Source organism: Tetrahymena thermophila (genome assembly GCF_000189635.1).
Source record: "Tetrahymena thermophila SB210 genomic scaffold scf_8254716, whole genome shotgun sequence".
Lineage (NCBI taxonomy): Eukaryota > Ciliophora > Oligohymenophorea > Hymenostomatida > Tetrahymenidae > Tetrahymena > Tetrahymena thermophila.
Genome location: NW_002476481.1, coordinates 524,844 through 540,619, shown reverse-complemented (window position 1 = coordinate 540,619; position 15,776 = coordinate 524,844). Strand labels below are relative to the sequence as shown.

The 15,776-nt window shown below is 19.9% G+C and overlaps 6 protein-coding genes across 6 annotated transcripts in view; all 6 read left to right on the top strand. All coding sequences in view use genetic code 6, as the record gives it.

Moving 5' to 3' along the window:
• Positions 1-319: 319 nt before the first annotated feature.
• On the top strand, positions 320-3,493 carry TTHERM_000101564 (hypothetical protein; the record flags this gene model as incomplete). The annotated part of the gene is made up of 11 exons (XM_012796621.1): positions 320-358; positions 414-463; positions 645-734; positions 1,008-1,097; positions 1,372-1,461; positions 1,667-1,756; positions 1,933-2,022; positions 2,535-2,624; positions 2,810-2,899; positions 3,133-3,222; positions 3,406-3,493. The coding sequence occupies 11 exons, from the start codon at positions 320-322 to the stop codon at positions 3,491-3,493; spliced, it is 897 nt and encodes a 298-aa protein (XP_012652075.1).
• Positions 3,494-4,032: 539 nt separating this feature from the next.
• Positions 4,033-5,606, top strand: TTHERM_00101557 (AMP-binding enzyme family protein; the record flags this gene model as incomplete). The annotated part of the gene is made up of 3 exons (XM_001471208.2): positions 4,033-4,105; positions 4,202-5,389; positions 5,518-5,606. The coding sequence occupies 3 exons, from the start codon at positions 4,033-4,035 to the stop codon at positions 5,604-5,606; spliced, it is 1,350 nt and encodes a 449-aa protein (XP_001471258.2).
• Positions 5,607-6,315: 709 nt separating this feature from the next.
• TTHERM_000101556 (hypothetical protein) lies at positions 6,316-7,543 on the top strand (the record flags this gene model as incomplete). The annotated part of the gene is made up of 3 exons (XM_012796620.1): positions 6,316-6,328; positions 6,764-7,409; positions 7,492-7,543. The coding sequence occupies 3 exons, from the start codon at positions 6,316-6,318 to the stop codon at positions 7,541-7,543; spliced, it is 711 nt and encodes a 236-aa protein (XP_012652074.1).
• Positions 7,544-8,837: 1,294 nt separating this feature from the next.
• Positions 8,838-10,797, top strand: TTHERM_000101555 (transmembrane protein, putative; the record flags this gene model as incomplete). Its single annotated transcript, XM_012796619.1, has 4 exons — positions 8,838-9,777; positions 9,988-10,273; positions 10,323-10,567; positions 10,643-10,797. 4 exons carry the CDS (start codon positions 8,838-8,840, stop codon positions 10,795-10,797), a joined length of 1,626 nt encoding a protein of 541 aa, XP_012652073.1.
• A 155-nt stretch (positions 10,798-10,952) lies between these two features.
• TTHERM_00101550 (AMP-binding enzyme family protein) lies at positions 10,953-13,298 on the top strand (the record flags this gene model as incomplete). The annotated part of the gene is made up of 6 exons (XM_001012204.3): positions 10,953-10,962; positions 11,273-11,281; positions 11,406-11,415; positions 11,512-12,774; positions 12,824-13,068; positions 13,144-13,298. 6 exons carry the CDS (start codon positions 10,953-10,955, stop codon positions 13,296-13,298), a joined length of 1,692 nt encoding a protein of 563 aa, XP_001012204.3.
• A 624-nt stretch (positions 13,299-13,922) lies between these two features.
• Positions 13,923-15,776, top strand: part of TTHERM_00101549 (transmembrane protein, putative) — a gene marked incomplete at both ends in the record, with an annotated part of 9,960 nt that continues 8,106 nt past the window's right edge. The window contains one exon of the mRNA XM_001471207.3: positions 13,923-15,361. Within this exon, the coding sequence (XP_001471257.3) occupies positions 13,923-15,361 (1,439 nt within the window). The remainder of the gene's footprint in view (positions 15,362-15,776) is intronic.

Genomic DNA, 15,776 nt, shown 5'->3' with positions numbered 1-15,776 from the left:
TAATTTTATGATAATTTTTTTATGAGTCTTACTTTAATATTAACTTTTTGGTGAATATTTCTGAATATAATCTAAAAATTATTACTTTTCTTTGTTTGTTTTTTAATTTTTTAAAATTTAACTCTTTATAATTTATTTATTTTTTGAATATTTATCAAAAATAATTTTTATAAAAATTTTTTATGAACTATATATATTTAATCACCTTAAAAAGTAAATTTTTTAATTAAAATTATTATTTAAAAACTTTAATTAATAATTTGATTCTAATTAATTAAATTTTGATAAATTACTTTTAAATAGCCTTAAAAAAAAAAAAATGATATTGTAGAATAAATATTATGATAACCTTTAAAATGTAATATTTTATTTTTTAGCAATAATCCTTTAATTTATTTTAATAAATAAAAAAGTTTTTAAACTCTTCTCTTTATACTCATTCTATTCTCCATATCGATCTAAAGTAATTTAAATTTATTACTATAAATCTTAATTTATTCATCTTTATTTATCAAATTTAAAATATTTTTTTTGGAATTAATATTCTGGCTGGTCTACATTCTTATTTATTAAAGTGAATATATTTTATTAACTATTTTATATTCATAAATTAATTAATATGATTGTCTTTAATATTTTTAAAGTTCCAATAAAATTGGCGATGATGGAGTATCAAGCTTAGGCTCTGCATTATAAAAATGTGATAATCTCTCAAATTTGACACTTAGTCTTAAGTAAAAACAGTTTATTTATTTTAGATTATGATATTTTTTAATAAAAAATAGAATTTAAAAAAAAACTATTTTAATTTATTTATTTATTTATTAGCTTTTATTTTATTTATTTACTTTACTATTATTATTATTTTCCTTTATTTGTGATAATTTTAATTAATTTCTAAATATTTAACTTTAGTTAGAAATATTTCTTATTTTGTTAAATTTTTCTTTTTACAAACAAACAAACAAATTAACTAACTAATAATATTTTCTTAAATATTTGAAAAGTGGAAATTAAATTGGCTATCAAGGCACATTAAGCATATGTTCTGCTTTAGAACAGTGTACTTAGCTATCTAATTTGACAATTTATCTTGGGTAAAAATAGTTTATTTATTTTCATGTGATTTTTTTAATATAAAAATGAAATTAAAATAATAAAACTCATTTATTTGATTTGATTATTTATTAACTTTTTGTTTAATTTTTACTTTTATTATTGGATTATAAATATATATTTTGTTTTTCTTAATTTTGCTCATTTTTTAACTTTCTGATTTTTATTTGATTATTAAATTATTTACTATCATTTCAAATATTTATTTCATTTTATACTTCAAACTTGTTTTATTTTCTTCAATTTCTAAAAAAGTTGGAATAGAATCTAGGATGAAGATGCATCTAACTTAGGTTTTGCTCTAGCAAAGTGCTCTAATATCTCAAATCTCGCACTTTATCTACAGTAAAAATATTTTATTTTATATTATTTTATTTATTTATTATTTATTTTACTTGCTTTTTTAATTGGTTGTGATTATATTTTCTTTTAATTTAGCTCATTATTTGATTTTTTACTTAAGTAATTATTTAATTCTTTGTTGTTTCATATCTTTATGTGTTTTTTTCTTTCTCATTAACTAATTATATTTTCTTCAATAATTAAATAGTTCCAACAAAATAAGTGATGAAGGTGTGTCAAGCTTTTCTTTTGATATAGCAAATTTCCCTAATATTTCAAGTTTGGCACTTAGTTTTGGGTAAAAATAGTTTTATTTGTTTTAGATTGTGATTCTTTTAATAAAAAAATAAATTTAAAATTGCAAAAATATTTTAAATTTTTTATTAAATTTAATTGCTTTTTTATTTTGATTGCTCATTTTTTCTCTTAATTAGTTCTAACTAGCTAATTAAATTTTATTCTATATTTAAAAAGTGATAATTACATCAGTGCAAAAGGTGCATTAGGTTTAAGTCATGCTATAGCAAAGTGCACTAATCTCTCAAACTTGACACTTGATCTTTGGTAAAAAACATTATTATAATAAATTTAGATATTTTTTAATATAAAAATTAATTTATAACATTAAAGCTAATTTAATTTATTTATTTATTAGCTTTTTTTTATTTTATTGATTTTGCCTTTTGTTCTCTTAATTTTATTTACTTTTTAATTTTCAATTTTTTCTTTGATTATTGTTATATTCTCTTACATTGTAACTTGCGATTAGCAAAAATTAAAGAATTTAGAATAAATATGCCTGTTTTTGATAACCTTTGTGATTTAGGAGGTAGAAAGAAATAATAAGTTTTAAATATTTTTTCTAAAACCAATCTAAATTAATTAATGACCTCTACAAGGTTTAAAGAAGTATCGATTAGCTAACCCCTCTTCCTAGTTTCATTTTTTACTTATTTTTATGTTTTCTTAAATGGGAATACAGCTTTATATATAGAATCAGTTTTAAATTTTTATTGCTTGATATGTTTTCTACTTTTTTTCAATTAAGTAATTATTTTTTGTTAAATATTTAAAAGTGGAAATTAAATTTGTGATGAAGGTTCATCAGGATTAAGTTTTGTTTTAGCAAAATGCACAAATCTTTCAAATTTAACACTTTATCTTAGGTAAATACTTTTTATTTGTTTGAATATAATATTGATGTGTTTTAAAATATAATGAATTAAATATAATAAAACTTTTTAAATTTTTTTATTCTTTTTTTAATTGATTATTTATTTTATTTGGTTGTGCAATTTTCTCTTTAAATTTTAACTTTTGCTTAATTATATTTTCTACAATCTTTAAAAAGTTCAAATAGAATTGGTTCGAAAGGTGCATCAGACTTAGGTTTTGCTTTAGTAACCTTCGCTAATCTCTAAAATTTAACACTTTATCTTAGGTAAAAAGAGTTTATTTATTTTAGATTGTGACATTATTTAATATAAAAAGGAATTAAAAAATAAAACTATTTTTACTTATTTATTAGTTTTTTATATTTTTTCTATCTCTATTAATTTAACTCATTTTTAAATCTTGAACATATGCTTTTATTATTACATCATAAATATTCGTAATTATTCTTCAATAATTCCATCTATATAATTGTTTTTATTATCTTCAACATATATAAAGTTAGAATAAAATTGGTGATGAAGGTGCATCAAATTTAGGTTTTGCTTTATCAAAGTGCACTAATCTCTTAAATTTGACACTTAGTCTTGGGTAAAAGCAGTTTTTTATTTTGGGTTATGATATTATTACATATAAAAATGAATTTAAATTAATAAAACTCTTTTAATTTACTTAATAGTTTATTCTTTGAGTTATTTATTTTTATTATGATTTTTTATTTTTTTAAATTTTTTTATAAATTTCACTTTTAAAAAATTTAATTTCTATTAATAGATACAACTAAATCAATGAATCCAAATAAATGAAAGTTAATAAAAGATGTATTAAATCTAAAAGATTAGTTGTCTTTGAAAATTAATGATTCTTAATAAATGATGAAATAGAATAAGTAAATTAAAGATATATTTTAATAATTAGATATAATATATTTTATTTTATAATTTCATATTTTGCAATAAAATATTGTAAAAGATAACATATCTTACCTTTTAATACAAAAATTTACTATTTTTTAATTAATAATATGGTAAGAGATATTTATTCAAAATTTCTTACATTTATGCAAGTTTTTTAATAGTATAAAATCTATGTTATTACATATATATATTTATTTTTTAAAATTACTTTAAATAATTATATAAACCTATTTGAAATTATTTATTATCATGATTACAAATTTTGATTTCTGAATTTAGCGATAAATTGGCAAAATTTTAAATAAAGTAAATCAGCTTTTGTTCTGAATTAGTTTCAAATCATTTTTATTTGAAAATAAAGCAAAAAAAAAAATTAGTTGATTATTTTATCATTAAATTTAGTAATTATTAAGTTAGTAGAAGTAATACTAAAAATTAAAAACTTGAGAAAACAAAGGGATTCTAAATTTTTTTAGCAATTATTATGGGCTTTTCTTAGTTTGATATATTTTCACAAAATTTCTTCTTCAATATTGATAAAAACTAGATTAAATAGAGTACATCTATTGGAATTATTTCAAGCCTGATAGTTTTAACAATTGCTGCTTCCTATTATATTTATCTACTTAATTTATATTTCACAAATTAAATAGATCCCATTTATAGATCTCAGAACATTATCACTGAAGAAATGATAGATATCAGTTTAGACTCAAATCTTGTAGGATTTAGATATGAGTATGATACTAATAAGAGCATAGACTTATTGTAAGCTTAGAATAATAAAACTTATATTGTTTAAATTGCTTAGTTTTATTATGCTGATGGCTAAAATAACTCATAGGTAGTTCTAGATATTGTAAAATGCACAAATCCTAATTTTATTGGCTATTATTGCATAGACTTTTCTAGTATTTAGAATTAGACTTTGACTCTAAGCACTGCTTAAGATATTTTATCTTATGTAGCAATAATTTTTTATGGATGCTTAGATCTTGATATGTACAAGACTACTATTCCAAATAATTGTGCAAGTCAAAGTGAAATTGATTAAGTCATGAATAGCTTTAGTTCTGGAGTCAGACTAAAACTATTTACATCTTAGTTTAATACGGTGACAAGGCAAGCATAGGTGAAATACAGAAATTAATTTATTTATACTTCAGCAGATCAACTTGTTTAGACAATTCTTAAGGCATAAAAGTAAGTAACATCAGTTAAATAAGGACTTTTGATATAAAATTCAACAGAATTTTCTTCACCGATTCAATATAATCCATTTTAATAGACATACGATAGGTAGTATAGCATTAAAAATTTAAATTATTCAGGTTACAGTTATGTTTAAATCTAAATGGATGAAATTATGGAAGTAATCAAAATATAATACCCTACAATTCCTTAAATTTTAGCTCTTGGAAATAGTATTTTGACACTTTTAATGTTTGTTGGAGTTTTAGGAAAGGTTTGTTCTGCTAATTCAATAAAAAATAATTTTTTTGTACTTCTAATGCAAAATCTATTTTAAGAGAGTTACATGTAAATCTTGAAAATTAACAAATTAATACAAAACAAATAAAATACATTTAATGAAGAATAAATAAAAAGTCTAAGAAATAATTTTACTTAAAAAGTTGAATTTGAGTTAAGTGAATATAAAGAGGAAAATGAAACCATCTAGAGTAATAAATACAGACCTTAAATGATAAAAACAAAATAGTTTGTTGATTCATAAAATCTAAAATAAGATTTAAAAAATCAATTTGCCTATCAAAATTTAAGAAGATCAACTATCAATTCTCCAAGAGAAATAAAAAGTTTTCAAGAAAGATTGAATTTGAGTAAACATTTATAGAACTTTAAATATATATTCAATCAAAAATTTTCAAAAATAATTCATATGAACATTTTCAAAACCAAGTAAATTAAAATTCCTATTGAAATAAATAATTTTTTTTAATAAAAAAAGGTGTTATAAAAAAAAAGATTATTTGTTAAGTAAAGGACTAGATTAATACACTAAAAAATTTATTGAAGACTAAATAAACAAAGATTTGAACATATTCGAAATTTATAAAGATATCATATTTTTGAAAAAGGCAATAATGATCTTATTGGATAAACAATAACTTGCTGCCATTAAGCTTGTAGGATGTTCTTAAGATTTTTTAGGTATCTAAAAGCATGCTGTGAACGCATTATAATAATTTTAAAGTAAAAAAAAAAAATATTATTTTATTTTATTCTATTAATTACTTATATTTAAACTAACATTAAATATCAAAAAAAGTAAATGAAAAAAAAATGAGCCATTTTGAAGAGTAATTTGCAAATTCTATTTCTGAAGAGCTTTAATACTAGAACATATAGTTATTTCTATTAAAATGTTAAAATTAAAATAATATCAATGAAATAGATAAAAGAATATTATCTTCTTTTTATTGAATAAGTTTTGATTACAAAACTATAAAATTAATATTAATTTTAGTGATTAATTTGTATTTATTTTATAATAATATTAATAAAAACATTTCTTTTTTGAAATATTTATCCTTATTTTTATTTTATAAGAAGATATGAATATCTTAAAATTTTAAATAATTTAAAAAAATGATAAAATGTAGATTTACTAAAATTAATAAAAACCCACTTTAACAAAATAATTTGTCAATTAAAAAGCCATCATCAAGAAAATGCAAAAATTTCTTATTGTATTAATTAAATAGATATTTTTTTAATGGAGATTGAAAGAATATTAAAAAATATAATGTTTTAGAATAGTAATTTATATTTAACAATTATGAAGCTTACAAAATAATCAATTTTTATTATTTTTACACTTTTATTCTTGTTTAAATTTATTATTTTACTTTTAAATAATTTGACAAATCAATATTACTAAGAAAAAATTAGATGAGTTTGTTGATATTTTATTATTCATTTTATGTTATTTAAATTTATTATTCATAAGTTAGTTTTTGATAAATTATAGAAGTAATATTAAAGCAAAAATATTTTAAAAAGTGTATTTTACTTTAAATTATTGACAGGTTTTAGTTGTTTAGATATCTTTTCACAACATTTCTACTTTAATGTTGATAAATAGAATATTTAAAAAAGTACATAGATTGGAACGGTTTCTACTTTTATTGTCATTGTTACTGCTTCTTCCTACTATATAAATATTCTTAATTTATACATCAATAATTAAATAGATCCCATTTACAGATCTCAGAGCATCATAACTTAGGAAAGAATAGAGATAAACTTAAATTCTAATTTATTTGGATTCAGATATTTATTAAATGCCAATATAAGCTTAGATTAATTAAAATCTCAAAATAATAAAACTTACTTATTTAACTATGCATTATTCTATTATTCTGATAACTAAAATAATACATATATAAATCTTGATATAATAAAATATACAGATCCTAATTTAAGTGATTATTATTGTTTAGACTTTACCAAACTGCAAAATAATACTTTGGCTCTTAGTGTAGTTGATAATATTTACTCTTATATAGCAACTATTACTTATGGATGCTTAGACCTTGATACTATCAAAATTTCTATCCCAAATGACTGTGCAACTTAAAGTGAAATTGATTAAGTTAGAAATGGTTATAATTCAGGAATTAGACTTAAATTATTTACATCTGAATTTTATTCCAGTACAAAGAGTGAATAAGTCAAATACAGAAATTATTATTCATTCACTTAGGCAAATCAAATTGCTTTTACAACATTTAGGATATAAAAATAAGATACTATAGTAAATTAAGGAATTTTAATATAATAACAGTCACAATTTACTTCGCCTATCCAATATAATTCCTTTTACTAAAATTTTGATAGGTAATATAGTATTCAAAATAACATTTAGTCTGGTTATATATTTGTTAAAATAGAAATGGATGAAATTATTTAATAGATATAGATTAACTTTCCAACTATCTCTGAAATATTAGCTCTTGGAAACAGTATTTTGACTGTTTTAATATTCATTGGAATGTTCGTAAGATTTTCTTCTTTTAAAAAAATAAGAAATGATTTTTTTATACTTTTAATGAACAATTTATTTTAAGAAAATTATATGTACATTTTAAAAATTAACAAACTTATTGATAAAAAAGTTATTAATTAAGAAAAAAATAAATCTTCAATAAAAAAAATCCTAATATTTAAAAACAATGGTTAGATGATTACTAATATAAAGATGATATTGACAACTTTGTAAATTAAAGGTATAAGTCTTCGAGAATAAAAACAAAGAAATTGAGCAATAAAAAACTAAATCAGAAATAAAAAATAATTTTGCTAATTAGAATTTAGTAATTTCTAATAAAAAATCATCATAATAAATCAAATAATAAAAAGAAAAACCTAATTTGAAAAAAGAATCATATAATTTTAAGGCTATTTTAACCAAAAGTTTTCATAGGTCATTTATAAAAATTTATTCAAAATCAAGTAAGTTAACTTTTATTTTCCTTATTAATAATTATTGGCTTTTAAAAAAGGTAAAAAAAGGAGATATTAGAATATTTAAAATTCTTTAAAAATGTTAAAATGAGTCGGACATGAATGAAGTAGATAAAATAATATTATCTTCAATTTATTGAGTATCTTATAATTAAAAGTTAAAATTTATTTCTTTTAATATCTTAAAATAAAAATTTAAATTACATATTAATTAATAATAAGTAAGTAATTTCAAATAATAAAACATTTTTTTTAAAAGAATTTTTTTATAATTTATTTTTAATTTGTAAAAAAAATTTTATTTTAGAAATTATTATATTAATTTTGATAAGTCTTGGGCAATAATGAAAAATAAAAATTACATATCCTACATTTTAATACAAGTATTTAACGTTTTTTTAATTTGACAGACAGATAAAAAGTAATGCTAGAGATATATTTATATTTTTGTTGTTGTATTTTTTACTTTATTCAAATTTTTTAATGATAGAGAAATGTTATTACATAACATTTTTAAAAATTACATAAATAATTTTTTAAATCTATATGAAATTACTTATATTTGTAATTAATAATTTCACTATTTAAATACAGCTATAAATTCGCTAAAATTTAAATAAAGTAAATGAGCATTTTTATGAATTACTTTCTTATCATTTTTATATTGAAAATAAAGCAAAAATAAAATTTTTTTAATTATTTTACGATTAAATTTAGTAATTATTAATTTAGTAGAAGTAATTCTAAAAATTAAAAACTTGAGCAGACAGACAAAGAGATTAAAAATTTTTTAGCTATTTGATGGGTTTTTCTTAGTTTGATATATTTTCTCAAAGTTTCTCCTTCAATATTGATAAAAACTAGGTAAGATAGAGCACATCTATTGGAATTATTTCAAGTCTAATAGTTTTAACAATTGCTGCTTCCTATTATGTTTATCTACTTGATTTATATTTCACCAATTAAATAGATCCAATTTATAGATCTCAGAGCATTATCAATGATGAAATAGTAGATATCACCTTGGATTCAAATCTTGTAGGATTTAGATATGAGTATGATACTAATAAGAGCATAGACTTATTGTAAGCTTAGAATAATAAAACTTATATTGTTTAAATTGCTTAGTTTTATTATGCTGATGAATAAAATAGCTTTTAGGTAGATCTAGATATTGTTAAATGCACAGATCCTAATTTAATTGGCTATTATTGCATAGACTTTTCTAGCATTTAGAATTAGACTTTAATTCTAAGCACCTCTGAAAATATTTTATCTCATATAGCAATAAATATTTACGGATGCTTAGATCTTGATATGTACAAGACTACTATTCCAAATAACTGTGCAAGTCAAAGTGAAATTGATTATATCATGAATTGCTTCAATTCTGGAGTCAGACTAAAACTATTTACATCTTAGTTTAATACTACGACAAAACAAGCATAAGTAAAATACAGAAATTAATTTATTTATACTTCAGCAGATCAACTTGTTTAGACAATTCTTAAGGCATAAAAGTAAGTGACATCAGTTAAATAAGGATTTTTGATATAAAATTCAACAGAATTTTCTTCACCAATTCAATATAATCCATTTTAATAGACATACGATAGGTAGTATAGCATTAGAAGTTTAAATTATTCAGGTTATAGTTATGTTTAGATAAAAATGGATGAAATTATGGATGTAATCAAAATATAATACCCTACAATTCCTTAAATTTTAGCTCTTGGAAATAGTATTTTGACACTTTTAATGTTTGCTGGAATTCTAGGAAAAACTTATTCTACTAATTCGATAAAAAATAACTTTTTTGTACTTCTAATGCAAAATCTATTTTAAGAGAGCTACATGTAAATCTTGAAAATTAATAAATTAATACAAAACAAATAAAATACATCTAATGAAGAATAAATAAAAAGTAAAAAAAGTAATTTTACTTAAAAAGTTGAATTTGAGTTAAGTGAATATAAAGAGGAAAATGAAACCATTCAGAGTAATAAAAATAGACCTTAAAGAAGAAAAACAAAGTAGCTTTTTGACCCTTAAAATCTAAAATTAGATTTAAAAAATCAAAATACCTATCTAAATTTAAGATGTTCAACCATTAATTCTCCAAAAGAAATAAAAATTTTGCAAGAAAAATTGAATTTGAGAAAACTTTTATAGAACTTTAAAGATATATTCAATCAAAAATTTTCAAAAACAATTCATTAGAACATTTTCAAAACCAAGTAAATTTAAAATTCTTATTTATAAAATTAATAATTTTTCTAAAAAAAGGTGTTGTAAAAAAAATGATTATTTATTAAGTAAAGGACTAGATTAATACACTAAAAAATTTATTGAAGACTAAATAAACAAAGATTTGAACATATTCGAAATTTATAAAGATATCATATTTTTGAAAAAGGCAATAATGATCTTGTTGGATAAACAATAACTTGCTGCCATTAAGCTTGTAGGTTGTTCTTAAAGTTTTTTAGGTATCTAAAAGCATAATATGAACACATTATAACAATTTGAAAGTAAATTATAAAAAATTATTTTATATTATTATTTTAGCTATTTATAATCAAACTAACATTACATATTAAAAAAAGCTAATGATTAAAAAATGAGTCATTTTGAAGAGTAATTTGCAAATTCTATTTCTGAAGAGCTTTAATACTAGAACATAAAGCTATTTCTATTAAAATGTCAAAATGAACAGAATATGAATGAATTAGATAAAAGAATATTATCTTCTTTATATTGAATAAAATTTTTTGATTAATAAACTATAAAATTAATTTTTATTTTATTGTTAAGTTTGTATTCCTTTTAAAACAATCTCTTTCTTTAAAATATTTATCCTTATTTTTAATTTATAAGAAGACATGAATATCTTGTGAATTTAAATAATTTAAAAAAATGGTATAATGTAATTTCTAGATAATAAAAGTAAACAAAAACCCTGATTTTTATGATTTTGGTTGGTATTAATTTCTTACATTTTTGCAAATTTTTTATTACATATATATACTTTTTTAAATAATTTTATAAAGTATTTGAAATTATTTATTTTCTTGATTACAAATTTTGGTTTCTGAATATAACTATAAATTGCCAAAAATTTAAATAAAGTAAATTAGCTTTTGTCATCTGAATTATTTTTTATCATTTTTATTTGAAAATAAAGCAAAAACAAAAGTTAATATATTTTTTTATGATTAAATTTAGTAATTATTAAGTTAGTAGAAGTAATTCTAAAAATTAAAAACTTGAGCAGACAAATAAATTAAAAATTTTTTTAGCTATTTGATGGGCTTTTCTTAGTTTGATATATTTTCACAAAATTTTTTCTTCAATATTCATAAAAACAAGATTAAATAGAGTACATCTATTGGAATTATTTCAAGTCTAATAGTTTTAACAATTGCTGCTTCCTATTATATTTATCTACTTGATTTATATTTCTCAAATTAAATAGATCCCATTTATATAGATCTCAGAACATTATCAGTGATGAAATAATAGATATCACCCTAAACTCAAATCTTGTAGGATTTAGATATGAGTATGATACTAATAAGAGCATAGACTTATTGTAAGCTTAGAATAATAAAACTTATATTGTTTAAATTGCTTAGTTTTATTATGCTGATGAATAAAATAGCTTTTAGGTAGTTCTAGATATTGTAAAATGCACAGATTATAATTTAATTGGCTATTATTGCATAGACTTTTCTAGCATTTAAAATTAGACTTTGACTTTAAGCACTGCTTAAAATATTTTATCTTATGTTGAAATAAATATTTACGGATGCTTAGATCTTGATATATACAAAACTACTATTCCAAATAACTGTGCAAGTCAAAGCGAAATTGATTAAGTCATTAATAACTTCAATTCTGGAGTCAGACTAAAACTATTTACATCTTAGTTTAATACTACGACAAAACAAGCATAGGTGAAATACAGAAATTAATTAATTTACACTTCAGCAGATCAACTTGTTTAGACAATTCTTAAGGCATAAAAGTAAGTAACATCAGTTAAGTAAGGATTTTTGATATAAAATTCAATAGAATTTTCTTCACCGATCCAATATAATCCATTTTAATAGACATACGATAGATAGTATAGCATTACAAATTTAAACTATTCAGGTTACAGTTACGTTTAAATCTAAATGGATGAAATTATGGAAGTAATCAAAATATAATACCCTACAATTCCTTAAATATTAGCTCTTGGAAATAGTATTTTGACACTTTTAATGTTCGTTGGAGTTTTAGGAAAGGTTTGTTCTGCTAATTCAATAAAAAATAATTTTTTTGTACTACTACTGCAGAATCTATTTTAAGAGAGTTACTTGTAAATCTTGAAAATTAACAAATTAATACAAAACAAATAAAATACATTTAATGAAGAATAAATAAAAAGTCAAAGAATTAATTTTACTTAAAAAGTTGAATTTCATCTAAGTGAATATAAAGAAGAAAATGAAACCATTTAGACTAATAACTATAGACCTTAAATGATAAAAACAAAATAGTTTGTTGATTCATAAAATCTAAAATAAGATTTAAAAAATCAATTTGCCTATCAAAATTTAAGAATTTCAACCGTTAATTCTCCAATAAAAAGTTTGCAAGAAAGATTGAATTTGAGTAAAAATTTATAGAACTTTAAAGATATATTCAATCAAAAATTTTCAAAAATAATTCATATGAACATTTTCAAAACCAAGTAAATTAAAATTCCTATTGAAATAAATAATTTTTTTTTATAAAAAAAGGTGTTATAAAAAAAAAGATTATTTGTTAAGTAAAGGACTAGATTAATACACTAAAAAATTTATTGAAGACTAAATAAACAAAGATTTGAACATATTCGAAATTTATAAAGATATCATATTTTTGAAAAAGGCAATAATGATCTTATTGGATAAACAATAACTTGCTGCCATTAAGCTCGTAGGATTTTCTTAAGGTTTTTTAGGTATCTAAAACCATACTGTGAACACATTATAATAATTTCAAAGTAAATTATAAAAAATTATTATATTTTATTCTATAAATTACTTAAAATTAAACTAACTTTACATATCAAAAAAAGTAAATGAAAAAAAAATGAGCCATTTTGAAGAGTAATTTGCAAATTCTATTTCTGAAGTGCTTTAATACTAGAACATATAGTTATTTCTTTAAAAGTGTTAAAATTAAAGTAATATCAATGAAATAGATAAAAGAATATTAACTTCTTTTTATTGAATAAGTTTTGGTTGCAAAATTATAAAATAAATGCTTATTTGTTTTTGTTTGATTAATTTGTATTTATTTTATAATAATATTAATTTTTTGAAATATTTATCCTTATTTTTATTTTATAAAAAAAATGAATATCTTGAAATTTTAAATAATAAAAAATTAATGCTATGAATTTTTTTGTGATTTAAGAAAAACCCACCGTTGCTTAAAAATTTGTTAATTAAAAGACTATCATCAAGAAAATCCAAACCCTAATTTTTGATCATTTTGGTTGTCATTAAATTATTAATGCAAAAATTTCTTATGGTAATAACTAAATAGAGCTAATTAAAGAGAATTGAAAGAATATTAAAAAATATAATGTATTCGAATAATATTTTTATACTTAACAATAATTCAATTTACAAAATTATTATTTATATACTTGTATTCTTGTTCAAATTTCTATTTTATTTTAAAATAATTTAACAAATAGATAGTACAAAATAAAAATTAGATGAATTTGTTGATATTTTATAATTCATTTTATTTTATTAAATTTATTATACATTAACTAATTATAGATAAATTAGTAGAAGTAATATTAAAGCAAAAGATTTTTAAAAGTGTATTTTACTTAAATTATTGATGGGTTTTAGTTGTTTAGATATCTTTTCACAGCATTTTTACTTTAATGTAGAAAAATAGAATATTAAAAAAAGTACATGGATTGGAGCTGTTTCTACTTTTATAGTCATTGTTACTGCTTCATCTTATTATATATATCTTCTCAATTTATATGTCAATAATTAAATAGATCCCATTTACAGATCTCAGAGCATCATCACTTAAGAAAAAACAGAATTAAAATTAAACTCTAATTTGTTTGGATTCAAATATGTATTAGATGGCAATATAAGCTTAGATTAATTACAGTCTAAAAATAATAAAACATACTTAGTTAACTATGCATTTTTCTATTATTCTAATGATTAAAATTATACATATATAAATCTTGATATAATAAAATGCACAGATCCTATTTTAATTGATTATTATTGTTTAGACTTTTCTAAACTGTAAAATAATACTTTGGCTCTTAGTGTAGTTGATAATATTTACTCTTATATAGCAATTGTTACTTATGGATGCTTAGATATTGATGCTAAAAAAACTTCTATTCCAAATAACTGTGCTACTTAAAGTGAAATCGATTAAGTTATAAATGGATATAGTTCTGGAATTAGATTTAAATTGTTTACATCTCAATTTAATACTAGTACAAAGAGTGAATAAGTCAAATACAGAAATTCTTATTCATTTACTTAAGCAAATCAAATCTCTTTTACAACATTTAAAATATAAAAATAAGAAACTGTAGTAAATTAAGGAATTTTAATATAATAACAGTCACAATTTTCTTCGCCTATTCAGTATAATTCCTTTTACTAAAATTTTGATAGGCAATATAGTATTCAAAATAACATTTAGTCTGGTTATATCTTTGTTAAAATAGAAATGGATGAAATTATTTAATAGATTAAGATTAAATTTCCAACTATCCCTGAAATATTAGCTCTTGGAAATAGTATTTTAACTGTTTTAATGTTCATTGGAATATTTGGAAGATTTTCTTCTTTTAAAAAAATAAGGAATGATTTTTTTATGCTTTTAATGTAGAATTTATTTTAAGAAAATTATTTGCACATTTTAAAAATTAACAAGCTTGTTGATAATAAATTTATTAATTAAGAAAAAAAATAAATCTTAGATAAAAAAAATCATATTATTTAAAAAGAATAGCTAGAGAATAGAGAATATTAAGATGACGATGATAGAAACTTTGTAAATCAAAATTACAAGTCTCAGAGAATAAAAACAAAGCTATAAATTGATTAATAGAAAACAATATCAGAAATAAAAAGCAATTTTGCTTATCAGAATTTAGTAATTTCAAATTAGAGTTCACAATAATAAATCAAATTATAATAAGAAAAACCTAATTTGAAAAAAGAATCATATAATTTTAAGGCTATTATTAACCAAAAGTTTTCATAGGCTATTTATAAAAATTTATTCAAAACCAAGTAAATTAACTTTATTTTCCTTAATTGATTGATATTAATCGAATTTAAAAAAAGGTGCCTGAAAAAGTCAGAATATTTACTTAGCTAAGGACTAGACAAATATACTAAAAATTTCATAGAGGAACTGTTAGTTAAAGATTTGAATATTTTCTAGGTCTATAAAGATATTTTATTTTTAAAAAAAGCAATAATGATTTTATTAGATAATCAATAACTTGCAGCTATACGGCTTATAGGTTGCTCATAGAGTTTCTTAAATTTCTAAAATGAGAGTATATAAAGCATAACGACATCTTCATGTAAATTTTTAAAAAGGATTAAAGAGTTAAATTTACTATCATTTTAAATTTATCGAAATTTTTTTTTATAAAAAGAAAATGACAATAAAACAAGTCACTTGAAAAGTAGTTTGCTC